The sequence below is a fragment of the Penicillium canariense genome (assembly GCF_028826845.1).
Source record: "Penicillium canariense strain IBT 26290 chromosome Unknown utg000002l_segment0_segment0, whole genome shotgun sequence".
Lineage (NCBI taxonomy): Eukaryota > Fungi > Ascomycota > Eurotiomycetes > Eurotiales > Aspergillaceae > Penicillium > Penicillium canariense.
In genome coordinates, this window is record NW_026622729.1 from 2850410 (window position 1) to 2876338 (window position 25929).

Sequence of the window (25929 nt, forward strand, 5' to 3'; positions counted from 1 at the left end):
GCCTATACGGGTCAAGAGGGATAGGAGGTATTATGGTGGACGGCCACAGCGAGGGCGACCGCGAGGGTATTTAGGGGTATCCAGCGACGGCCACAGCAAGGGCAACAGCGACGGCCACGGCGAGGGCGACCGCGAGGGTATTCAGGGGTATCCAGCGACGGCGACAGCGCGGGTATGAGGGTATTCAACGCCTAGGGATATCGAAAGTTAGTAGATTGTATGAATAGCTTCACCTTACCACCTGCGATTAGCGGTGAGAAATAGCGGTCAAGATGGGGGTCGGCAGAAAATAGTGAATCTCCTTTTGTATGGGAAAGACAGTGTAAAGAACGATTCCTGCGTTACAGAGCGGTCCCTAGGGCGGTCTAGAATATGCATAATTGTGCACTTGCCCAGTGATCACTATTGTCCGCCGTACACGTGGGGCAGCGACCCAATCGGAGCGGGGCAGCGCATCTAAAATTTGTCCAGAGATGCGCTGGGCCGCGGGGCTTCGTCAACTTTCCTCCATCTCCAAGCCCTTCATAAGAATTGAGTCTGCGAAACAATTGGCGCGCAGAATGACTGCTCTTCCCACCACCTACGATGGTTCGTTTCTCCCGTGAGCCGGTGCTCAACACTCTCTTCTCACTTCTCCCTTGACCCCACTTTCGGGCAAAGCTGACAGTCGCAAACCGTACAGGGCCCGTCCCAATTGCTGTCATCGGTGGCACTGGCCTTCGTGAGCTCCCTGGTTTCACCCAGGTTGCTTCGCTGAACGTCTCGACCCCTTGGGGCGAGCCTTCCTCCCCGATCACTATCCTGCACCACCAATGCAAGCACAACAACAAGACCGTCGCCGTTGCCTTCCTCAGCCGACACGGCCTGCATCACCAGATCGCGCCACATGAGGTGCCGGCCCGTGCCAATATCGCTGCTCTGCGCTCCATTGGTGTCCGCAGCATCATTGCTTTCTCCGCCGTCGGCAGTCTCCAGGAGGCCATCAAGCCGCGTGACTTCGTTGTCCCCGATCAGATCATTGACCGCACCAAGGGTGTGCGCCCATGGACCTACTTCGAGGGTGGTGTTGTTGCCCACGTTCCCTTCGGCGATCCCTTCGACGAGGGTATCGCCAAGGTCGTTCGGGAATGCGGACACAGCCTCGAGGGTGATGGTGTCGTCCTGCACGACCGAGGCACCATTATCTGCATGGGTACGTGACTGATCCCGCGAAACGAATCATCATCGAAGACCAATTTTCCGCTAACGCCTTTCTTTGATCTGTATTAGAGGGCCCTCAGTTCTCCACTCGCGCCGAGAGCAACATGTACCGCTCCTGGGGCGGTAGTGTGATCAATATGTCCGTCCTCCCCGAGGCCAAGCTGGCCCGCGAGGCCGAGATCGCCTACCAGATGATCTGTATGTCCACCGACTACGACTGCTGGCACAACTCCGCCGATGTCACCGTCGAGCTGGTTATGGCCAACATGAAGTCCAACGCCGACAACGCCCGCCGCTTCGTGACTGCCGTCCTCGACGCGCTGGCCGCCGATGAACACGCTGACCTCGTCTCGGCTAAGCACCTGGCGGGCTCCGTCAAGTTTGGTGTCAGCACTCCCCAGACACAGTGGAGCCCAGAGGCCAAGAAGAAGCTGGACTGGCTGTTCCCTGGCTACTTTTAAGACTTGAACTGGGTTTGACGCACATACATTACATGACGCATTTTGATATATAGATATATAGGGAATAGATAAGACGACCTGACGAATGTCAATATCATCATGACCTTTCTGCGGCATACTATGCACTGTTAATTAAAATGGGCACCACTGTAGTATCAGGAAGGGGTTGTGGTCCCCAGAGGGTTCCAACACCACATCGGAGAACGAGCATAGAAAGTCGTAGAAACAGAGACGTTGGGTCGCTCTTAAATATCAAGATGAAAATTTGGACCAGGACGTATGGACCAATACATGGTAAATGTTGTTTGGCCATGTCTTGGAACACGATGTTTGCGGTATGCCATGTTCCGGCAAGGCAATCATCGTCTCATCCGCGGTAAAGTTGCTCTCTGTGCCCGCTCCCGCCTTCGCTGTTGTTTCGCTGGGCTTCATGAAGCAGTATGCTCTATCTTTGAACATGACAAGACGACTGCATGACAATTTCGAGGGCAGGGCCTTCCCACGCTGTTCTTAAGTTCACGCGCAGTGGAAAGCGCATACAAAATGTCGCGTTTCATAATTCTCCATACTATGCAAAGTGGGTACCACCTGAGAATGCGGAACCCAGTCATCCGGGCGTTATTGCTACCTGAACTTGTCTCAATGGACTACTATGAGGGATCGACAGATGGGCAGGTGCATGGCTGCTTCGCCTTTCTCAACAAAAGAAATGACCCTGCCGCAGCGCTTTCAACCTGGATCACTCAGTGTAACTTACCCAACTGTCTGCAACTACTCTCTAGCTTGAACACGGATAATGGGAACAGCGTTTAAAGACTCTTATGCCATCCTCTGTGATACAGAAATACATTCACCTGCTTCTATTGGCTTAGATTCTTTCCGGTATCTACAGCAACAGCCTCGTCAATCTTAGTCAACATGAAGTCATTGTTGTCATACCTGCGCTTCTACAATCAAAAAACGTCATCCTTCACATATAAGCGCCATGGCTGACAGAACCAATGTGTTCATTCCGGGATCTTGACTTCTTCACCCTACTCATCATCACCGACGAAGACCCGAATGGGCATCCAGGAGTCCCCCACGACTTTAGTTCGAGTTCTGATCCCGTTTAGATCCTCCATTTGCTCATCCGTCAAACACCATCCATCCAATTGATAGTTTGAGTCGATTCGAGCTGGTGTCACACTCTTAGGAATCACGCTGGTACCACGTTGTAGTCCCCACATCAAGCTAAATCCAGTTAGCATATATGAGGCAGATACAACCGGGATCCTAGCACTTACACTATTTGTGCCGGTGTCTTTCCCTCTTTTTTTGCTATCTGTAGGACGGTCGGGTCCTCCATTAAACTGGTGTGAGCGTTGATGGCCGATGCTGTATGCCCACCCAGGCAGGAGTATGCGGTGCAATGGATTCCTTTGGACTTGCAGTACTCCAGCAGTTTGGGTCTATATTTTGATCAGAAGTGATGTTTTCGCATTTCTGGAAACTCACTTACGATGGATTGTGAGGATGGAGCTGCGAACGGAAGTCTTTGTTAGCGAAATTCGAAGGTAGGGGAAGGCCCTAGAATATGTACCTCGATTTGATTAACCGCTGGGACAACCTTGCAAGATGGGTCACTGAGAAGCTTCTCGAGGTGGGAAACCTGGAAATTTGAGACACCGATAGTCTTGACCTTGCCAGTTTCAAGGAGGCTCTGCATGTCTTGCCTACAGCGTGTTAGCGATTGGAATAAGAGTTAACATCGCCCCATGTGTACCATGTCTTGACAAAGTCCCAGTCTTTGAGATGCTTAGTTCTATCTTCTGGGTCTGTCGAGCAAGGGAAATGAACCAAGAATAGATCAATGTAATCCACGCCCAGGTCTTTGAGGGATGATTCAAGCCCCTCGCGCGCTCGGTGGTGCCAATGGTTATCCAACTTGGTCGTGAGCCAAATCTGCTCTCTCGGCACTCCAGAGGCCCGAATACCCTCTCCGACCTGTCTCTCGTTGCCATAATTCAACGCCGTGTCAATGTGCCGGTAACCGTGCTGCAAAGCGTACTTCACCGCTTCTCGGGTGTTATTGTCGGTTGACTGCCATGTCCCAAGCCCAATGGCCGGGATATGGGCGCCGTTATTCAGCTGGTACGTATACGACGTGAAATTGAGATTGCCCATGGTAAAATAATGTGTTGTACAACAGGCCAGGGGCTGTTCCTTGGCTGATAAGGGCGTGTATTTGTGTGGCAAAAGTATCGTGAGATCGGCAATTCCGAGAATGTGAACCCAATTACTGCTCGTAGTTGGCCGATCGTGACATGAGGGGGTCATGCAAGTTCCTCGGCCAAATTGCTTTCTTCAATTCCATTGCTAATCATGCGAGTGTCTACCCCCACACCCCAGTCACAGTGGAGGTGATCGATACGCGATCCGGGTTAGTGCGTCGGACCAAGTTGTGGGGCTGATAGGCGAACGTCTTTGTGATCGGTTAACTCAATAATAGAAAGCATGAGAGCCCGAGCCCGTGAGGGGGACAACAACATCAATGATCCCCGCCCTGGAGCAACAGGCAATGATAAGCCGCAGAATATGTAAGACGAGGTTGCACCCCGCGGTCTCTCGCGCCCCATAGCTCTCCGCCGAACATTACCACATCTTAGCACTACACAATGGGTTGGTCCTGGCCTGAGATCAAGGAGAAGCTTCAATGGTGCGTGTCTAGCGGGACTGCATGACTTACTCCCATCCCGAGCGTTCTAATATGTTTATAGCCCAAAGGACGAGGACGCTCAGTATGAGAACACCACCTGGTGTAATCGTGATTTGATTCCGATTCCCCCAGACCGACGAACTTATGGAGTCTTGTCCTATTTTGGTAACAAGATGCTCGTGTCCGATCGCCGCAGTGACCCACTAATCCATTTTTTAGGGTACTGGACTGTGTCGGGGTCCTGCATCTCCGCGTGGTCGACGGGCAGCACGCTGCTCGCCTTCGGGCTAAGCCCCCAACAGGCGATTGCGGTCGTCGTAGGTACACATATGCTCCTTTCTTTTGGTTTATGCTGAACCATTGGTTAGGTAGTTGGTGGTGTTCTTGCCGGCCTCCTCGCCGTCGCGTGTGGGTGGATGGGGGAGAATCACCATATCGGGTTTACTGTGGCGAGTCGGTTTTCTTGGGGGATGCGAGGATCATATTGTCAGTCTGATGCGCGTTGGGGGGTCTGCGTGGGGGAGTGACTATTGCTAACCCCGAGATTTCCAGTTCCGGTCGTGTTACGCGTCTTCGTTGCTTGTATGTGGTTTGGAATGCAGGCGTTCTGGGGCGGCCAGGCGACCAGCGTCATGATCGGAGCTATCATTCCAGGTAAGCCTCAAGCCTGCGGACGGTCTTGATACCTTACTAACTGCGAAAGGGTTTGCCCATATGCCTAATTACTTCGCCGCTGGTTCTCATCTCCAAACAAAAGACTTTATTGGCCTCGTGATCTGGATGTGTGCGTTCATTCCTGGTCTACTGATTCGTCCCGAAAAGCTACAGATCCCGTTTGTGATTTGCTTTACCTTTTTCTGTGGCTCCTGCTTTGGGATACTCATTTGGTATGTCTTGAGATAATTAGAGCTTACAATTCGCATTGCTAACGAGAGGCTAAAATCAGGGCGGTCTCTCAGGCACATGGACCAGGAAAGATGTTCCACGAGCCTGCCACAGCTCCTAATGTCGGATGGGCATTTATGTTTGGCATTACGGCTATTCTTGGATCATGGGGCTCTGGCACTCTCGGTCAGTCAGATTGGACTCGTTATGCGAAACGGAGGTTTGCGCCGACACTCTCCCAGCTCGTCGCTTCTCCATTAACTATTGGGGCAACGGCCACCATTGGCATCGTCGTGACTAGCGCAGCGCGTGATGTGATGGGTGGTGAAATTGAATGGAACCCCATTTACCTACTAGCCGAAATTCAAGAATATTACCATTCGAGTCCCGGCGTCCGCGCTGGGGTATTCTTTGCCAGTATTGGCATGGTCTTCTCTCAATTCTCGGTATGTCTAGCGAGAGACTAGAACCACGTGGCTGACAAGACTGACGAAGGGATAGATCTCGGTTGTATTAAACTCCGTATCCTGTGGCATGGACATGGCCGGGTTGTGGCCCAGATACATTAATATCAGACGTGGGGCATACATCATGGCTTGCATTGGCATTGCAACACAGTATGTCTCATGGCAATGGCATTGTTGAGGCAGTATATTAACTTGCATTCGTTAGACCATGGCAGCTACTATCCACTGCAGAGAAATTCCTTTCCGTCCTGAGTGGATTCGGCGTCTTTATGGCACCAGCAACGTGAGTGTACCCGCAATCAGCCTTTTGGGGGTTATCTAATAGGACGAAAAACAGGGGCATTTTGCTCGCAGACTACCACATTGTGCGGCATTATAAGCTGAGACTCGGTGATTTGTACACTGGGGACAGTTCGTCCATTTACTGGTTCTCAAATGGCGTGAACTGGAGGGCATTCGTTGCGTTCTTAGCAGGGATGTGGCCACTTCTTCGTACGGAACCCCCTCCTGCTCCCATATCTCATAATGTCAACTAATGCCTTTATACTTTATATAGCGGGGATGGTTGCAACAGTCAACTCTTACTCTGGAGGCCCATGGACTGGTTGGGTCCGTCTATACAACTTAACCTTCCTAGTTGGCCTTGCCTTGAGCTTTTCTGTGTTCTGGGCACTGAGTCGCTGTTTCCCACCGACTGGCCTCGGGCTAGAGTCTTCTTTCACTGGGGAGGAGGTCATCTATGGGGTTCCAAAGTCCGATGTTGACAATGAGAATGAGACCCAGCGTACGGACAAGAAGACTATAGCTGCTAGTCTCGTCTGAAGCTTTAACATTTGTCTCATAGGCAGATGATACCGTATTCTTGTTTCTCTTTAAATGAAGGTTTACTACAACGGGGACCCATTAATTATTGTCCGGATACTATGCTTTGGATTGCTACCTTGTATGAGCAAGTTTGATTCCGATCAGCATTTTTGTACCTGTTTCGCTAGAATGCGTAAGTGTAAATCGCATACATATGGCCAATTTCAAAATAGACGATCTTCTTGTTTTGACCGATGTTGAGGCGGGCCCCGCGACAGCGGCGCCTTGACTCTGGTTGCTTTCGTAGTGTACTTGGCAGGGATCTTCCCTTCATCCTCTCCTCTTATCTCACCATTGCCGAGCCGTGGTCTCGCTTCTCCACATGCAACGTCTGCTTCACTGCATTTCGGCCTGATAAATCATATGTCCCCTGACAATATGGAACGCCTGTCTCAAAGGAAACGAACGTTTAAGATACGAACCAAGTTTGGCAGTGCCCGGCCGTGGAGAAGCCGCAAGAGCCGACCGTGTGATACGTGTCGCCGGAGGAAGACAGCGTGCATTATAGAATCCACCCCACCGTGTAGGTCCCTGCTCGACTCACAGAACGATGTCAATTCAGTAGAATGCTCATATCTCCAAAGGCAGGTTTTGCCGAACCAAAGGGCTGATCTGTAGATCGGCCGAGGATGACACAGAGCCAGTGCAACCCGATGCGACAGCTGGCAGCAGCCGCCAGGGACAGCAGTCCGCACGGAACTTGTCCTCCACGGCCGACGGGACGAGTAGCTCCTCTTTAAATCTGGGGGCTACAAGTTCCCCGGCAAATTCATCTTCCTCATGGGCGAGGCCGCTTTCGGGCGAGTTGCTGTCACCCCTGAACCACTCCACTGAGGCTGAGCGGTGGCTAACACAGGGAACATCGCCAACCGCACCTTCAGCAGGGCCACTTGGCTCCACGGATGAAGAGCCGTTACTCTTATATACCCTAGAAGATAACAAGAATCGCACCGCCCACAGCATGGGCCTTTGCGCTGAGCAGGACACAGACTTGCTTGCTTCTTTTCGGTCCGTGATCATGAACGAGACCGATGGAGTCAGTGCCGATGTCATTCAGATAAGTGCCGGGAATCCTGCCTATAAGATACCTCCAGTACACTTTAATGTGCTGCATGATGAGTTCCAACCCGCCGACGATGTCGCCAAAACCCGGGCCTCGGAGAACATTGAAGCAATGGTATCCCCGCATGGCCCAATCCTTGTTCGGCTCTTTTTCAAACATGTCCATCCGGTATACTGTGTTGTGTCAAAAGCTAGGTTCCTGCAAGCTTATGCGACTGAAAAACTTCAAATTCCTGCCTCGTTGCGCGGGGCTATCTACGGGCTGGGGTCAATGTTCTGGCAGCAGCACCCTGATGCACCACGGCCCTTGCAGTTTGATCTGCACGATCTATTTGAAGAGGCACATTCATCTCTACAGAGGGAATTCCATGCTCCAAATCTTTGGAAGTTGCAAGCCTGTCTACTACTTCTGTATGAAAGACCAGCGGACAACGCTACCATTGAAACACCACGAACGTGGATTTTCTCTTCTCATGCCGTTGCATGCGCCCAGATGATTGGACTGCACCGAGACCCAGGATCCTGGCAGATATGTCCCTGGGAGAAGAAAGTTAGGAAGAAATTATGGTGGGCAACTTACATGGCGGACATCTGGTCCTCCGTCTGTCATGGCAATCCACCTCTAATCTACCCAGCCTCATTTACGACATCTAAACCAAGTATCGAAGATTTGGCATTTGATGAAGATATCCCGAAAGAGTTAGCTCATATGGTGGACGATTCCAGCACATCTGTTGATATTTCCACCACTGCACGCTTTCTCCAAATGGTCGAACTGAGTCAGATCTTACATGATCTAATTGATTCTTACTAGTAAGTTGGCTCAACCTTGTAGAAGAACTGGCGACTGACGATCATTGTTAGCCTGGATGCTGGCTATGAGAAAAGCATGGCGGATCCGGCGGACCGGGAATCTAGATTATTGGAAGTCAAAAAGAGGCTGGAGAACTGGGCCGCCATGGCTCCCCAATGCGTGACCATGCGCTGCGCCGAGGAATCCCTGGCCTTCAGAAATAATGGTACCGTGCCAATCCGCCCTCCGAAATGCTGATTCCTAACAACTGAATACTTTCCAGCGCCATTGCAGCTGGCATTCTTCGCCACACAGGCTTTACTCTTCCGGGCGTTAATGAGCCCTGCCAAGCCGACCTCTAAAAATGACCCTGATTCCTCGCTTCGCCGCTATTTTGCACAGGCTGTTGGTGAATTCCAAAGGTTTACTCTCTTCATGGACGAGATAACTCTCGCATGTTTGCATTCTTTCTGGGGTGGACGTAAGTCACTTCTGGTCATGATCTGAAGCAGAGCACTGACTCAAGCCTCACTAGATGCCCGTTCTCAATTTACCCTATGTGGTAACTTTTTGATATACCTATTCCTGCTCGCTTCCACGCCTGAGCAAGTTCACGCAACCTTCCAACTATTAGAAAAATTCCATGGATCACTCCAGCGGCTGAGAGAGTGGGCTTACGATGATGCCTCCCTGGCTCTTGTCCGGCCTGTTGCATTACGAATTGATTCCTTCTTCATTCACGCAGCGCGTAGAATGAGAACTGGGATGGGCCCACGATCACTTCCAGGACCACTATGATACCGTTATTTTGAAGCCGTTTCTCACTCTATTTGGGCATCCTATGGTCTATCTACTCTACCTTAAGTGAAGAAAACTCTGTAGCACCCCTACCACCACTTCCACCAAACACCTCAATCACACTCCGAGGTTTGGTGTATCTTCCGATCGGGGTATACTTAACCTCGTCAAAGCCCATCGACCCTGGTCCTCCCAGCTCCATTCCTCTCTTGGTATCTGTCCAGCGTGGGGAGGCAGCAATCGCGATGATGACCACCTTGAGACCGTATTTGTACTCGGGAGTCCCCAGTCCAGACCCCGTCTCCGCATCGATCACAGCAATAAGATCCGGCACTGATGCCACTATCCTAGACTCTCCGTTGACTACCGCTTCCACAAGGGCATTCTCATTCTTGAACGGAACCTTCATCACTGCCTTGGTTCCGTCATGCAGTGTTCCATCCACGTCAAGAACCCCATACGTATGACCCGTCTTGAGAACTCGCTCCACACTGGTGATTTTGCCCTGGCCGAGAATCGCCGCAGTGTCGGAACCACCAACCGCATCGATGATGCGCTGAGCCTTATCGGCCATATTCTTCTCCAACGCCACGGCTCGGCCAATCCACCAAGCTAACGAGACCGTATTCGTGACTGCTTGTTCCCGCACTGTCGACGCGAGCTTCGGCGGTCCAGCACTTCCCGCGCGGCAGCCCATCTCCACACAGGAGGCTCGCAGGATTTTATCAACCAGTCTATCCGTACGAGATGCTGTCATGGTGATAAACGATCCATCTCCACTTGCAATTGTTGTCGGTACGAGCGCATCACCGTTGGGTGACCCATACACGTTGGGCGTAACCTGCCATATTGTCGGGTAGGCGCGGCCCATGTAGTCGGCATCCACGCAGAGGGCTCCCAAATACGCCGAGACGCTCAGGTTGACGACGCCGTTGCCACCTCCGATTTCCAAAGCAACGAACCCAGATACCGGTGGGCTGCGTGTCACTCGCATCAGTTCTTCGTGTGCCTTGAGACACTCATTATTTTCCAGGCGTTCCATGCTGACTTCGGGGCTGCCCATGCAGCCGGTCCAGCCCACCAATGCCTCATCCGGCAGATATTCGGGTGCGACAACCCTGACGATACCGGGGTTGTCCCGAATCATGGCCATTGTCTTGAGATACTCCTGGTAAGGATCTCCACCGCCTCCACAGCCCAGGATCTTACACCCTTCGGCGATAAATGCCAGATCGGTGGGCGAGATGATCCATTGATGGTCTTTTATCTCCGGACGGTAGGCCTGGAGATCCAATTTCTCGGGTTCCGCTTGGCTCCCACGCAGGTTCGGACTCGGAGTGGTCTCTTGTCCGTGATTTTCGAGGTCATATAAAGCAACCCCCTCGCTTGCTGATCGGGTTGGAGTCGCTGCTTGCTGGGCGACGATGTCTAATTGCCCCACCGCTTTAATGATGATTCGAGCTTTGGCGTCGACATATTGGATCGGCAGCATAGTAATCTCGGCAATTTCAATTGTGTCTGGCTTTGCTCCGCTCTCAATCGCCTTGTTGATGGCTAGCTTTGACACTGCATCCTGGGCTTGTTTGAGGCTTTGATTGGACGTATCCACGACGGTGTCAATGACCCCCGATACTCGTGAGATCGCAGCCCCGACGGCGTTGGCGACTTCACCTCCCTTGACAGTCCTCACCATGCGCACACCGGCCAGAGGCTGGTCTGTTTTGATGATGGGTGCACCACCCCCGACGATCAAGACGTCGATATCGCCTTTCTGAATCTTAGTTCGGTCGACGAGCTCTTCGATTTTCTTTCTCATGACCGCTTGAGCCTTTGCCACCACTCCAGGTGTGATATCTGCCAGGTTTCCGGGATTGCCCATGCCTTTGAAAGGGCCGTGCTCGGTCGGCGAATAGATTTCCGATGCCGCAACAATGTCGGTAGAAGTGAGATACTCGCCTCCAAATAGCCTTGCTTTCTCAAGGAGCTCGAGCGCCACACTGTCTGGGCCGACAGACATATGGCCATCTTCCTGTTGACGGATGATCGAACCACCACCCAATCCAATGCTCTCCACGGCCGGAAGAGCAAAGTTTGTGCGAACGCCGCCAACAAGACTCATGACGGAGCTCATCTGCGGCATGCCATTTGGTAGTAGCAATCCACTATCCGAGGTTGTTCCTCCGATATCGATCACTGCGAGGGCCTCCGTTCTCTGGCCATGTTGGCGACCATCTGCTTCGGCGGCAGCACGCCAGAGAAGCTCTCCACCGCGGATTGAGTTTGTCGGGCCGGAATTGAAGGTGCGGATCGGAAGTTCAACTGCTTCGGACGCACTGAGGACACTACCGTCGTTTTGCGTCAGGTAAAGTGTATAATTATTTCCCTGGAAGATGTCCTCCATCGCCTTTTGAAACCCAAATATAGTTCTCTCTGCCAGCGGTCGCAAGGTCGCATTGAGAATCGCAGCATTCTCACGAGCAAGAAACCCCAGCCCCGAGATCTCGTGTGACATGGTGATGCGTGCCTTGAGCTCCGATCCAGCATGTTTCGCCATGCTGGACAAGATAATATCCTTGGCCTGACTTTCTTGGAGGTGGGATAGGGGCGCATACATCCCCGAAATCACCACGTTGAGAATGTTGTTCTTCACCAACTCTTCCGCCACCCGCTCAATCTCCTGCCGGTCCAATGCGCTGATCTCCCCTCCAGAGATCTGATATCCCCCATGACAGAAGTAGTTCTGCGACGATTCGACGCACGCCCGTAGGTCTGCAGGGAAGTCGACAAAGGGCGGGATTCCTCGGCCGAAGCCTTCCTCGGGGCCTCCACACAGCCGTACCACCGCGACGCGTCGCAGCAACGGCGAGCGCTGCACGACAGCATTCACGAAATGAGTCGTGCCGACGATTACACAGCTAATGGAAGCCAAGGAAACATTTGATGTGCCGATGACAGCTTTGATGGCATTGGTGATGCCGGTAGTGACATCGGGCGTGGTTGGTGCTTTGTGTGACGCAACAATAGAGACAGGGTCGAGGGAGATGAGAACCGCGTCGGTGTTCGTTCCTATCAGCTCATCCTCTTAGCTTCCGCTGTTCTACTATTTTTCGTCTTCAAACTTACCTCCCACATCGACTCCAATGCGATATGTTGGGTTGATGCTGGCCATGATTGTATGCGGTTAGGTATCCCGAAACTTCTATATCTTAGCTACATCATCGACAAGCCTTGACAACGGTTATATTCGAAATGTCTCAATGTCTCCAAGGTCTGACCAAAGCGGGGTACAAGCTAGTTGAGAGTAATAGAAAGTTCCCCGATCGCGATAGGCGATCGGCAAAGTAGCGGCACAACGCCTATCCCGTTTGAGAAGGTCGCAACGAAAGCCCTCGGGGCGCCCTTGCTGGAACATAAAAGACTTGACAACAACCTTCTCGTAATCACCGAGATCATCTTTTCCTTGATATTAGCCTTGGCTCATACACCATGGTGGCACTTGCTATCGACAACCTCAGCATCCCAATTATTGACTTGGAGCCAGCACGAACCGGGACTCCCGAACAGGCTGCCCAGGTCGCGCAAGACGTTTATCAGGCTTTCAAAAAGGTTGGCTTCGTCTATATTAAGAACCATGGGGTTCCGCAGGACCTTTTAGACCAAGCTTTTGCATGGGTACGTGTCTGCATAGTGAATATGGGAGTACTGCGATGAATGCCCTAACCCTAGAGATGTAGAGCGCCAAATTCTTCGCTCTACCTCAGAGTGAGAAGAACAAAGCTCCCCATCCGCCCGAGGGCTGGTACCACCGGGGCTATTCGGGGGTGGGCCGCGAGAAAGTCATTCAAATGGTCTTTGATAAAGATGGCATCGCCGAGAAGCGCAAGACACCGGATGTCAAAGAGTCCTTTGAATTGGGCAACGAGAATGACGAGCGAATGCCGAATATCTGGATTCCCGATGAGACGCTCCCCGGCTTCCGCCAATTCTTTACCATGTTCTTCGAGACTTGCTATAGTGTTGAGCAATTGCTCTTGCGAATAATTGCCGTGGGCATGGGTCTGGATGAAGACTACTTCGTGAAGTATCACCAGAACAAAACCAATCAATGCCGATTGCTGCATTACCCGGCCGTAGAAGAGGAACTGCTCCGACTAGGAAAAGCCGAGCGCATTGCCGCGCACTCTGACTTTGGAACCATGACAATTCTGATCCAAGACGAAGTCGGGGGTCTTGAAGTCGAGGATATCCACGAGAAGGGAAAATTCAACCCAGCGCCTTATATCCCGGGGACGGCTGTGGTGAATATTGGAGATCTCCTTATGCGTTGGAGCAACGATGAGCTCAGGTCGACCCTGCATCGGGTGCGTGCTCCACCACTGGTCGATTCCGATGATGCCTCGAAGGGCCGTATGACGCGCCCGCGATACTCAATTCCGTACTTTATCACCCCCGATCGAGAGCAAATCATTGACTGTCTGCCGGGTTGCTATGGACCGGATCGGCCCAAGAAGTATGAACCGGTCAAAAGTCGGGATTATATTGCTATGCGCATGAATGCCACATATTGACAGCGGAATGACGAGAGGCTCTAAGAAAAGGGCGCGGCACTTCTATTCATTCAATGGAAACTTCGATTCATTCAAAGGAAAACATGACTGCCCGGTGAACACTGGAGGTGCTGTCGGGTAAACAAGCCACGAATAATATCCCAAATAACTGACCGGCTACCTAGTTTCGACAACATCCACGACCATAATATAAGTTGTCATGAACAATCAATATGCCTTTTCATTTTGCCAAGTCATGAAGCTTCCCAAACTCAGCAGAGAGATGTATATTAAAACTGAGTCCTAGGTACTTTGTGTCCTATGAACAAAGTACACCCGAATCAATGCTACTGACCTCGCTACCGAACGAGCCTACAAACTAGAATGTTAGTTGAACGTAATATATGTGTAGGGAACCAAGCTTCTGGTAGAAAGGAGGGCCGTGGATACTCTGAAACCCGGCAATGATCATGGGATTGGCTTACAGAAGAGGCAGACTCAAACTCGGCCGCGTCCTGAGGCCGTGCGTCGCTAAAATTACGCTACTTGAGGAAGTTTTTCCTTCAATAGGGGTATATCGGTCGTAAGGCATTGATCTCTAGGTCATTATGAAGGGTCGAGAGGGGCCACGAAGACCGTAGAAACATGCTTTGATATTAAGTATACAATGCTCCAACACGAACCCTCCAGTGAGATCACCAAATCTTCTTCGCCACCATCTCGTACCGATGGACATGATCTATCTTCAAATCTTTGTCTTTGTTCTTGTCCTTCTCCTCCTTCTCCTTCACACGCCGCAGACCCTCCGGGTCATCGCCATAGATCCACCTGCGTTTTTCATCACCAACCTCGACCATACCCCACCCGCCGGCGCGTCGGCTCCCTTCAACACTGAAGTCGTTTTTTCGAGCCGAGCTTTCATTGGGAGGGGGGTGAGAGGATGATGGCTTGCGCGTTTCAGTCTCCAGACCCTGCATTTTCTTGTAGCGGGAGCGGGCGAAGGCTAGCAGGCTCATTCCCAGAAGAAGTTTGAGAATCAAAAGAACAATGTATCCGGTCAATAACAGAATGACTGTGAAGATCTGTACAGACTGCGCAGGTGATGGCATCGTATTGTCCACGAGGGTACTGAGAAAGGCACTGACATGGGCGACGGACGCGGGAATGATAGTACGCAAGGTCAAAGGGGGCATCGATGGGAGTGGTGCGGGGGCGTAATGATTGTGGATCGATGACAAGGATGTTGACTGCATTGCCGTGGAAGACGGATGCTGAGGAAGCAGGGAGGCCAGGAACATCTGATACGTCTGCACGGAGACACGAATGAAAAGACAGGACAGTGGGATGACCGGAAGACCCAAGCGACGAGTGAGGTTTTGCTCCCCAAAGGCGTTGGTATAGTAATCCTTGGCCAGTACATCGAGATACCGGCCGTACAAAGCAGGCCGGTAGTTGTTGAACTTGTTGATATACGCGTGCTTCAGCCAGTCCACAAGCATCTCAGATCCCAGGACAACCAGAAACGGCCCCAGTACCTGGCCAAGGGTCGGGAGGAAGGAGTTGACACTGCTGACGGAGGATAGAAGTGATGAAGGGAAGAAGGTAAAAGACTGGGGTAGGATCGATGATGCGGTCCGCGGGGGAGTGGACAAGGGCGTGCTATTGGTGATGGTAGAAGACTGGCCAGAAAAGCCAGACCCTAGCCCGAGGTCACCGATGAAGCTGAATGCGCCCGTTTCGACAATATTGCGCGAGGCGATTATGGTGAGCATGAGCCACAGTTGAAACCTCTCCACGACATCCGCGCATGTGAGTTGGAATAAGTTTTCTTTCTCGAATTTGCGGAAGACGGTAGATTTGATCTCAACGAACTGATTGGATAGTAAAAGTGTCATAAGGGCATTGGAATACGAGTTCACAGCCACGTTGAGTGTCATGACCTGGGAGAAGAGTGAGGTTGCATGCGCCACAGTGTAGACAAGTGCCGCCAAGAACAGTCCAAATGGACGTAAAATTTTGCTCCTTCCATCTGGGCGGCGCTCGAGAGCTTCCCGTGAGAAAAGGCACTCGAGAACATCCTGCCCAATAGCAGCCAAAAGTCGATCAAGCACTTCAAGCACGTTGTAAATGACATACAACTTAATAGCAGCCTGTCCACGAATCCAATGGTACATTCGGCTGGCATCGATGTACATCAAAGCCCAGCAAGTCGCAACCATGAGTAGGCCCGTCAAAATGTCTGCTTTATCGTTTGGAAGCAACGTCGATGGTATCGACTTCTTCCTGCGGTGATGCCGGCGAGATTCCGACGCACGGTGTCTCCTTTTTGATGGCTCAGAGCTCCGATGTCTGGGTTCTCGTTCTATTGGCGTCGCATCTTGCCCAGTAGAAGATCCATTGGGCAAGCGAGGTGTCGCATCAGGCTCACTTTCGCGTCTTTCACCATGATTCCTCCTCCTCTGCCATACTCGCCCAACGCCAGTGACAACGAATTTCCAAAGAGACCAGAACTCAGCATTCAAGTTCTTCGCCCAAGATTCGAAGAGGATATAAACCGCTTTCACGAAGCGTAGGGGAAGAATGGTGAAGGAGTAGAGCCATGAGTCGAGACAGGCAAGAGAGCCAAAGCCTAGCACCTGTTCGAGTGCGCCAGGGAGTATCAGAAAATTCATCAACCTTTCAATCTTCGCGCTCGATGATTCATACGGAAAATCGTTGGTCGATGGCCGATGAATATACAGCGGTGATGGGCGGCCAGACGCAAGCTCAAGCTGGAGATAAGTAGGTATCGAGACTGGGGGAATGGGAATAGAAGGCGGCATTGGGGATGACATTGGGGATTCGATGATTGGAGGAGACGCTGCCAGATGGCTTTTCAGATCACGATCCGGGGCGTTTCTATCGTGCTTTGAGCGTGAAGCCCACGTTTGCGCCAACCGTTCATCATTCGGCGGAGCGACGGATTGCCGAGAAAGACCAGGGGTCGAAAAGGTTCGAGACGTGTGCGGTCGATTGCGAACTGGGCCATTGTTACCGGATCGTGGAAGAGCCAGGCTTGCAGGCAAAGACGATTCATCCAGAGTAAAGTCCTTAGCAGGCCTCTTTAACGGATCATCTAGCGGAGATGCCTCGCTAAGCGATTGTATAATAGACTCTCGGATCTCTGGGCGAAGTGTTCTAGTCGAATGGGGGATATCCGATACTACCCTTCGCTCGGATTTTGTATCTTGTGCCACTGCGCGGTAGGGAATCGACTCGGGTGAGGATGTAAGCTTCTGAATTTTCTCAGGTGACAACTTCAGGATCCGCTCCTTCTCGTCGGCGGGTCTTTGAGACACGTCTCCAGCAAGTTCGGCCAGAGCGGCTTTCACTTTGGGTCCTTCTAGAACAGACGCTCGGCCGTTCTTGTTTGCATCGTCTGCCGAAAGTTCGACCAAGATACCAAGGCCATGCCCATTGGTGACGTCTCCATTCGTAGCCCGTTCCTCAGAGCCACCGTTCAGACTCTCCTCGCCATGTTCGGTTGTTCGGTCATGAGCGACGGCTGGGCTCTCACTGACGTCCGTATCAGAGGGCGTCAATATCCCAGAGACGTTGTGATCTTCCTCGTTGAAATGAGACGCTCCACCACTTCCAGTATCCTCCATTTTCTCATGTCCATTGAGCTTCCACTCCTCGCTTGGAGTAGCTCCGCTACTCTCCGCCGCAGGGCTCATCTTCGCCGCTTCTTCAAGAGCCGCCGGTGACAAGCAAATATCCTTTCGGGTCTGTTGGCACTCAGGCCGTCGTTCATATTACCGCGTCAAGGACTGCTATTGTTTGCATTCTTGGATTTGACTCCGGCGTCAAAGACCGCTGAAGGTGGTCACGGTATGTTGCTAGCCGAAGGGGCGGTGAGATGAGAACGCCGACAATGGTACCTATGTATCGATGCAAAGGTTTCGCGCTCATCCAACGTACGTTTTTAGCTGGAGAAGACGTTCAAGGTCAGGGACATGGCAATCGTGTAACCGGGGAAATTGAGCTGCAGCTGGGGAAGATAAGGGAGATTATCTGGCAAGTCGGTGAGGTAGTCGTTATTAATGCCTCAGGCATTTATGCTTATCATCACATGACAGCCGCAGAAGGAGTATAAGATTCTGGAGATATTGATTGGCAAGAACTCATAAAATCAAGCGTAGACTCGCAAAACAACTCTTTACATTCACAGTCTACGAGCTCTATCAGACTACACTACGGCTCAACATATATAAATCAAAAACATTTCATTCAGATCCAAAGAAATCGATACTAGCTCAGACAGCCGGATTCAACAGAAGGGGTATGATAGGGAGATATGATAAGGGTATGTACAACATCACATTATTCAATACAGAGATTGGCTCGCCGATCGCTGTTTATGAGGGGTTGGATATTGACAACCCGAGCATGAATTGAAAAAGCCGGTCATCATTGGATTGCAGAAGAAAGGGCCAGCTATCCTGCAGTCTGTCATAACAAGGTTTGAAGCAACCCTCGTAAGGGGGGAAAATTGAATCGCGAATCAATCCAACGGTCTCCGCGTAGGAAGCACCTTAGTATTGATCTGTATTTGCACGATTGAAGCCGTAACCCGCAGGTGGACCGGGGCGGTTCATTGCTGAGGGGGACGCCGTATTGGCGCGTGTGAAGGGCTGGTAGCCAGATGGACCAGGGGGTCTTTGCATGCGAGGTTGTGATGTTTGGGAGGACATTGGAGGATGGTTGGGGTTGAATGGCGCGTACCCGCTCTGGGAGCCAGCTGGACTGTCGGGGGTGAAGGGTGTGTAGTTTCGCGGTGGGGGTCCCATTTGTCCGTCTGGTTCGCGGCCCGCCATACTGCGATAGCTCGCTGGAGTCATTGACCGACCTGGTGGAGGACGGGGTGTCGCACCGGTGCTGGCTGGTGTATATGACCTGTCCTGTGGAGGGCGGGGTGTCGCACCGGTGCTGGCTGGTGTATATGACCTATCCTGTGGAGAATGGGGTGTCGCACCGGTGCTGGCTGGAGTCATTGACCGACCTGGTGGAGGACCGGCTCTCGCACCGGTGCTGGCTGGTGTATATGATCTATCCTGGTATCCGTCTTGGGGCGGATAGCCTGGCTGTGGGTAAGACGGTGCCACCCTCTGGTTGTAGGGGGTCTCAGAACCCATCTCGTATTCATCATCTTCCGGTGCACCATAGTAACCCGCAGGAGGTCCATAAGGATCATAGGGAGCGGTCGGGGCGGCGGGCGCGGCGGGGGTATGTGAACGACCGATGTAGTCGCTGGAAGGCGCCATGCTGGGCGTATTCGATCGAGCATAGGGATCAACTGCAGGGCTGAACGGGCGGTATGGCTGAGCACCGGAATCGGTCAGGCTGCGCATTCCAGGTCCCGGGCTGTTGCGACCAGCTTCATTGGCGAACGGCGGCGGCCCAGGCGTACGGCGCGAGTGGGCTGTGTCTGTCCTCGAGGGAGGCATAGTTGCAGGAAGAGGCGGAACAGGAGGCATCGGTGAGGTTTGGCGATCCAGAGGGCTATATCCCATCATAGCCGCATTACCAGTCAACGAGGCCGACTCAGACATGGCAGATGACTGGGTGGTCGTTCGAGTGAGTGACGGTTTGCTGTCAAAATCAAGATTCGGCAGGGTCGGGTTTTTCTCCATCGCAGTGGAGTTTGATCGCGTATAAGGAGGTAAAGTAGTTTCGGTGGTACTGCGCGACAAAGTAGTCACTACAGGGCTCTTGTCCATGTCGACAGAAGGTAGGGAGGGCAAGGTTGGTTTTGCGTCCGCACCTCCCAGGCTAGGCTGTGTCGGTGCGCGATCCTGTAATTTGAAGCCTGATGCGAGAGCCTTGTTGACCTTCTTCCGGACAATGAGCGTCAGTCGGCTGCTAATCTTACGACGGCAGTACACCTTGAGTGTGCCATCCTCAGAAGGAATATGATGGTAAAGGAATATGAGGTAGAGGATGACTGCTGACGCCAGTTTCAAAACTGACAGGACCCAGATAACTAGGGTAAACAGCATACCGAACAAGACCACGGCCTGCAGGTTGTTATCCTCTGCGAGAATCTTGACGTTGTTGAAAAATTGCAGAATATCTGAGCTGCCATCGTCCTTAGCCGCATTTTTACCTCCTGGGAGAAGGTCGGCCTGCATGACAGAATACAGCGTAATGGCATTGAGGACTTGACGTGGTCCATCGGCGAAGATCGTGTTCATCCAGGACTGAAAGGAGAAATATGCGTATAAAGCCACATACTCAGCCCCCTTCTTACTCTTTGTCAATTCAGCAAAGACCAAGAACCGCCTCCAGCCGTGCCCTTCCTTGGTGAAAACACGGAAACACTGAACGCGAACCGCCAGAGGGTCCAAATAGCTCCGGGCGATGCTACCGGAGCGCATCGCGCGAATTGCAAGCATCCACCGATAGATGAGAAGGGTGAAAGAGACAAGGATACAGACAGCGAAGATCCAACGAGAAATCTTGAACGGAATGGCGGGTTCGACGCGGCCGGCCCAGCGAGAGAAAGCCAGCAAATTGACGGCGGTGAAGGTGTCGACGCTATAGACAGAAATTGAAACAAGTAAGAACACCCAGAGGAAGAAGTAGGAGACAGGCGTCCAGCAGGAGTCGGACTTGAAGTCATGGAGATTCTAAAACAAGATTAGTTAGTATGAGAAGCCACCCTTTCCGGGGTTACCAGCATCCGTATTATATACGCACCACATAGTCCCATTTCTCCTCCATTCGAACCGCTCCTTTTTCACGATCACCACTGCACCCCATTATGCTGCTGGTTCTGGGCCTGCCAGGTAGCGATGGAGTGCAATTGAACGAGTGTACGGATTTAGCGACGAGTGTGGACTTCCACGGACCAGCCGAGGGAAGTCACGATCAGGTTAAACGAGTCAGGTGCAGAGTCTGAGGGATAGACTGGACGACACAGCAGGTGTCAAGAGTGGCCGAGGGTCGGTTGTTTTAATCGCGTGACTGGCGCATAACTATGAGCGGCGGGGGGTGTTAGGGGGCTGGCGAGAAGTCGAGGGGCCGAATTGAAAGATCGCCCAGGCAGGCCACAACAGGACAACGAAGCACAGCGATCGTGTTTCAGAAAAGCATTCAGCGTGTTTCTCAACCGAGACAATGTACGAATACGCAAGCAGACCGTGGGCGATCTGAATGCCAAGCGCGTGAGGGTTGGATCGCCTTGTTATCCGAGCGCCAAGAAAGGGGGTGGATGGAACAAGACCCAAGGATCGGATTGCGGAGAATGAACGCGTCGTGCGTCACTGAGGTTGGGAGTGAATGAGTGAATGAGTGCACTCGCAACAGGCGAGGGCAAGAATGAAAGAGTGAATAGTGGGTGGGTTGAGGGCGTGAGTGGAGGGAGAGTTAAAGATTGAAAGGGGGAGGAGGAAGATGAAACGCGATCCCGCCAAGTTCGAGTGGAGTGCCAACGCGGGAACCTACAACGAACCCTTTTAGGGCTGATGGCCAGGCACGCTTTGTTTCCCTTTCCATTCTCCCTTTTTGATTGGCACTGCTATTCTTGTCATGAAACTATCACCTCCTGCAGACTCAGGCGCCTATGGCTGCCCGCGTTTCTACAACGTCGCGCAACGAGGCCTTCACCCAACACAAGTCCCCTGCGTTCCATACGGAACCCTGCGACATCGGCCTCGTTTCTCCACTGTCCCGCTTTTTGAACCTCTGAGACACATACAATGGGGCATCCCTCAGGCGCTTTCAGACAGCAGCCAGTCAGTGCGTGTTTTCGCGATTTGGGGTCCCTGGCCCTAAGCGCCGATTGTCTTCGGCGCTTCCGCGCTGCAGCCTGGCAGCTATGAGGCAGGCAGGGAGGTCTTCTAACCGCCCGCCCAGTTGTGTGACAATCTGCCCACGCAGCCGGATTCTCATAGCTATCCTATTTGTGGCTGAAGGGCGCATTAGATCTATTGGGGAATTACGTGGCCGGTCTATCTCTACTTGCCGGTATGTATACAACGCTGCGGTCGCAACAAAAGTGGGGTTATATACGGATAGATATCGGGACCCAACCCCGACATCACACCCAATGGACTGTCTCGAGGCAAGAATGGGTGATGAGAGCGGAGGACCGCCCAATTGACTTCTCAGGTCAATCCGATGCTGTGTGTAGTCTTGCGACCACAGTAAAACCTCCATATAATGACCCTCTTTTTGGCAAATTCCCCCTTGCAACGAACTCACAGCTGGTTAAAAGTCAATTTCTCACCTACATAACGAATATCCTCCGTAGTACATAATTTGTTCCTTTTCCCCCTAAGGTTTGCCAGATCCAGGGGATTATTCGGCGATGACCCCACCATGCCTACCAAGAAGAGATTAGTGTGACCGAGATGGAGCTATCGATTACATCATCCGAAGCTGCTTATCTCCCTCCTACCGTGAACAGCAAAATACACCTGATTTAGCCTATATTAGGCGTCATCGACAAGATCAAATGAATATTAAGGGTGGAGGTTCGGAATTGCCAGCAGGGCGATATTCGGGGTATTGTACGGGAGAAAGTAGGGAAAAGTCATACAGCGAATTTCTGGGCATACAGTACGTCCCGAAACTGGTGCATCAACCTACACTCTTCGAGAGATTCTTTTGCGGAATATCAAGATTCCCGTATCAGTCTCAGTACTATGACTTACCCTTATTAAAATACGTGATTTGTCTCGTAACTGTATTGGCAATGCCAACAAGCCAAGCACCAGGGCTGTAATCTACCTCGAGAATCTGGCGAGCTGTCACTTTCCACTGCCACTCCCATCCAAGAGACAGTCTGGGGGCTTACTCGGCACCTGACAGCAAATACTGACTTGCACTACTTGCGTCCCTGCAGATTACTCATGAACCTGCCTAGCATAATACTCAGCCTGTCTACCACGTCTTTCTCTACTTGACGTTCTGTAGCATCATTGGAGGAAGCTAACACACACCATGTTATCAGACTCCTCAGCGGCATCTTCTGCCTTGGGGGGATGACTTACACTCCTTTCAACGATGATGATACATACTTACCGACCCAAACTGCGTGATGTCTGGGAACGGACTCCCTCGTATGCCCCCACCCCGGTTACCCAGCCGCGAATGGACACCATCAGTAATCTGCCCTTCCGACCCCGAGGACATAGTTGGTGAATGTGCACCTTCCTTGCATCAATATCCTTCCGACCGGCTGAGTTTTGATCCTGTGGTTGAACGTACAGATAGAAGTGCTTGGGGTAAACAATCTCTAGGCCGTGCCCACTACAGTACCATATCCTTTAAATCGCGGCGCTTCGGGTGGGTGTTTCCTCTTGCGTCTTTAGGTGGCTCTCCCTCTCCTGATGAGGTTCATCTCTAAGCATTCTGATTTTCTCTTGTAGCGGTTGGAATTTATGGCTAACGGCTTTCCGGGGCTCTTCAAAAGCGTTATCCTGATTATTCGTGAGACAGAAGGTTTTGTGAGGAACTGGCACAGTACCAAAGCAGCCGGCTCTTCGCTTCGGTCCTTTGGCGTTCGCGCGATGGCGTCGAATCCGCCTCATCATCGACTGTTACGGTGTGGGTGGGCAGAAAGGCGCAGATACTTCTGCACTGATTGAGCGGCTATTGCAGGCTTGTCGTTGGCTGGGTTCAGTTGATTGTATTTCTTGCTTATGCCCCGTCACCCACATTCCCCGTGCTCCTAGGACAACCCTACGGCAGCCATATCGAACGACAGAACCTGCTTCAGACTGCGGAAAGACAAATTAAAACAGGGCCATCGAGCTTTATCTGTCGTTTGCGCTGACGCCGATTCTCTACGAAACCTTGCGACGCGCTGGGCTGTCCAAAAATACGCCCTAGAACTCGTGATGAATTTGAGATAGCGATCATCTGCGCTCTTCCTCTGGAAGCCGATGCAGTGGAAGCTCTATTTAATGAACACTACGATACACTGGGCTAAATATATCGCAAGCAACCTGGGGATGCTAACAGTTACATAACAGGAAGGATCAGTCAGCACAATATCGTCCTGTGCTATATACTAGGAATAGGAAAAGGGAGCGGTGCAAGTGTCACTTTAAGTTTGCGAGTTAGCTACACCGGAATCAGTCTCGCTCTAGTTGTCGGAATCTGTTAGGGGGTCCCCTTCCTATCTAGAGGTTCCACAATCGTTCTAGGAGACGTTATTATCAGCGACAGCGTTATTGAATATAATTTCGGCAGATAATATCCTGATGGATTTTGACGCAAGAGTGATCTAAAAAATACGCTTAGACGACCTAATCGAGAGATTCGAACCTTTCTCGCCGGCCTTAAGATACGCAAAATACGAAATAAAGTATAAGAGCAAATCTCTCAATATCTTGAAGAGCTTTAAAAGCACGCACAGAGCGAGTAGCATTATCTAGGTATCATGGAAGATGTGCTATTCGAAACCTCTTACCGCTATAAGCATCATCAGCGACCCCCGACTATTAATTGCCTTTGTACCCACTTCACGCCCAGCGTAGATAAGGTTTGTAACAAGGCATTGACGAGCGATTACCGGGAACTTAGATGCGGAGGAAAGCCAATCCGTCGCGACCGGTTGAGTGTAGATAACCCAAGCCCTATTGTGTATATTGGCACAATTGCATCTGCTGATACTATAATGAAATCCGGTGAGCATCGCGACAAACTAGCCGAAAAGGAAGGGATTATCGGACTTGAGATGGAAGGAGCTGGGATCTGGGACAACATACCCTGCGTTATTATCAAAGGAGTTTGCGACTACGCGGATAGCCATAAGAACAAGATATGGCAAGATTATGCTGCTGCAACGGCTGCTTCTTGTACCAAAACCTTTCTGGACTATTGGCTACCTATAAATAAAGAAAGCCGGTGAGTTCGGCTACAATGATACCACTTTAATCAAAGTTATGAAGATAATGATAACTAATCATATTTCCGTAGCTAGATCTAACTGGCTTCTGCCTGAGCAAAGTACAGACCTAAAAGACCTTAAAGTCTCTATCGATGATCTTAGTGCGCGGTCTCGTGCCGCTGCTTTATTAATTCTGTATGATTCTAGGATGTTAAAGAGAGATCTACATGCTAATATCTTTACGTAGATTCACTTTTCTCTATTGTCGAGAAGTGCTCCTAACAATTAATACTCGATTAGCCAAGGCTATAAGCCCCTAGTCTGAACGACTAGCATTTCTTGAAGATGCCCATTTAAGACGCTTTACAATTCCTCTTGACACCATCAATTCTTGGAAGGTATGAAATATCCCGCAAACCTTCTACTTATGCAAAGCGTGGTTATCTAACAAAAAGGTTCATAGATTTTCGATCTCATACTTGAGCACAACTTTGACAATATGCCAGGCTACCAAAAGGTGAAAAGGGGAAGCTACCTACTTGAGGACTGGATCACGCGCAAAGAACTCAAGCGCACCAGTCCATTCAATGTGTGCTTCAGACCGGGGAGACAAGTTCTTATGAGCATGCGCTTTTATCATACTCGGCATGAAAAATCTAGTTGTCCCTCTTGTCACGCGGTCAATCCAGAATGGGGACGCTCCGATGTGTGCTGGTACGACCTTCGGAAATAATATTCCTTGCATTCAGATCTGTCTAACTGGTGCGACAGTTCCATTTGTGGCATGCAGTATCGCAGGATAATAGAAGTACTTGAAGAGGACGAAGAGCCACCTTCAGTTCGTTCTAGCACCGGGCCTAAGATTCCTGCCGAAGCTGTTCCTGCAGATGAGGATATTACCGAGTTTAAAAGGATTCAAATAGTGGCCCCACGCGATTTCACGCGGCCTTTTGATAAGAAGCGCAGTTCGAGGATTTCGAACCTTGCCAGGCACTTTGAACAATTAAGCCGCAAGTTTGAAAAGGACCGACAACGTGAAAGACGAGCACGAGCTGCACGGGGCTCTTATTCACGCGCATTCCCCCTTCCATCCTCAAAGCCAATTGTTGAGGTCTACCGGAACGTGAAAGAGGCTGTTGAAGAACGCTAACCACCTGTAGACGGGGATAACTCTCTTCCGGCACCTCCAAAGCGTACTTCAGAGGAAGCCGGACGAAAAGAGTGACGATCCCATGAGCCAAAGAGAGCACGAGGATCTGCAAAAAAGTCTCCATC

The 25929-nt window shown here is 51.3% G+C and overlaps 8 protein-coding genes across 8 annotated transcripts; 4 read left to right on the forward strand and 4 right to left on the reverse strand.

The window, feature by feature from the left end:
- Nucleotides 1-473: 473 nt before the first annotated feature.
- N7482_004237 (S-methyl-5-thioadenosine phosphorylase) lies at nt 474-1661 on the forward strand (the record flags this gene model as incomplete). Its single annotated transcript, XM_056686362.1, has 3 exons — nt 474-588; nt 683-1192; nt 1270-1661. 3 exons carry the CDS (start codon nt 474-476, stop codon nt 1659-1661), a joined length of 1017 nt encoding a protein of 338 aa, XP_056545104.1.
- Nucleotides 1662-2695: 1034 nt separating this feature from the next.
- N7482_004238 (NADP-dependent oxidoreductase domain-containing protein) lies at nt 2696-3827 on the reverse strand (the record flags this gene model as incomplete). The annotated part of the gene is made up of 5 exons (XM_056686363.1): nt 2696-2894; nt 2948-3112; nt 3163-3182; nt 3244-3376; nt 3427-3827. The coding sequence occupies 5 exons, from the start codon at nt 3825-3827 to the stop codon at nt 2696-2698; spliced, it is 918 nt and encodes a 305-aa protein (XP_056545105.1).
- Nucleotides 3828-4318: 491 nt separating this feature from the next.
- Nucleotides 4319-8937, forward strand: N7482_004239 (uncharacterized protein; the record flags this gene model as incomplete). The annotated part of the gene is made up of 13 exons (XM_056686364.1): nt 4319-4359; nt 4421-4676; nt 4728-4767; nt 4912-5013; nt 5063-5246; nt 5306-5690; nt 5746-5861; nt 5917-5994; nt 6049-6203; nt 6349-6495; nt 7220-8450; nt 8502-8656; nt 8714-8937. The coding sequence occupies 13 exons, from the start codon at nt 4319-4321 to the stop codon at nt 8935-8937; spliced, it is 3114 nt and encodes a 1037-aa protein (XP_056545106.1).
- Nucleotides 8938-9280: 343 nt separating this feature from the next.
- N7482_004240 (hydantoinase/oxoprolinase family protein) lies at nt 9281-12397 on the reverse strand (the record flags this gene model as incomplete). Its single annotated transcript, XM_056686365.1, has 2 exons — nt 9281-12294; nt 12352-12397. 2 exons carry the CDS (start codon nt 12395-12397, stop codon nt 9281-9283), a joined length of 3060 nt encoding a protein of 1019 aa, XP_056545107.1.
- A 317-nt stretch (nt 12398-12714) lies between these two features.
- N7482_004241 (isopenicillin N synthase family dioxygenase) lies at nt 12715-13796 on the forward strand (the record flags this gene model as incomplete). The annotated part of the gene is made up of 2 exons (XM_056686366.1): nt 12715-12900; nt 12963-13796. 2 exons carry the CDS (start codon nt 12715-12717, stop codon nt 13794-13796), a joined length of 1020 nt encoding a protein of 339 aa, XP_056545108.1.
- Nucleotides 13797-14470: 674 nt separating this feature from the next.
- N7482_004242 (TAPT1 family protein) lies at nt 14471-17491 on the reverse strand (the record flags this gene model as incomplete). The annotated part of the gene is made up of 1 exon (XM_056686367.1): nt 14471-17491. The coding sequence occupies one exon, from the start codon at nt 17489-17491 to the stop codon at nt 14471-14473; it is 3021 nt and encodes a 1006-aa protein (XP_056545109.1).
- Nucleotides 17492-18349: 858 nt separating this feature from the next.
- N7482_004243 (uncharacterized protein) lies at nt 18350-20576 on the reverse strand (the record flags this gene model as incomplete). The annotated part of the gene is made up of 2 exons (XM_056686368.1): nt 18350-20443; nt 20514-20576. 2 exons carry the CDS (start codon nt 20574-20576, stop codon nt 18350-18352), a joined length of 2157 nt encoding a protein of 718 aa, XP_056545110.1.
- Nucleotides 20577-25153: 4577 nt separating this feature from the next.
- N7482_004244 (uncharacterized protein) lies at nt 25154-25804 on the forward strand (the record flags this gene model as incomplete). Its single annotated transcript, XM_056686369.1, has 2 exons — nt 25154-25368; nt 25426-25804. 2 exons carry the CDS (start codon nt 25154-25156, stop codon nt 25802-25804), a joined length of 594 nt encoding a protein of 197 aa, XP_056545111.1.
- Between the last annotated feature and the right edge of the window lie 125 nt (nt 25805-25929).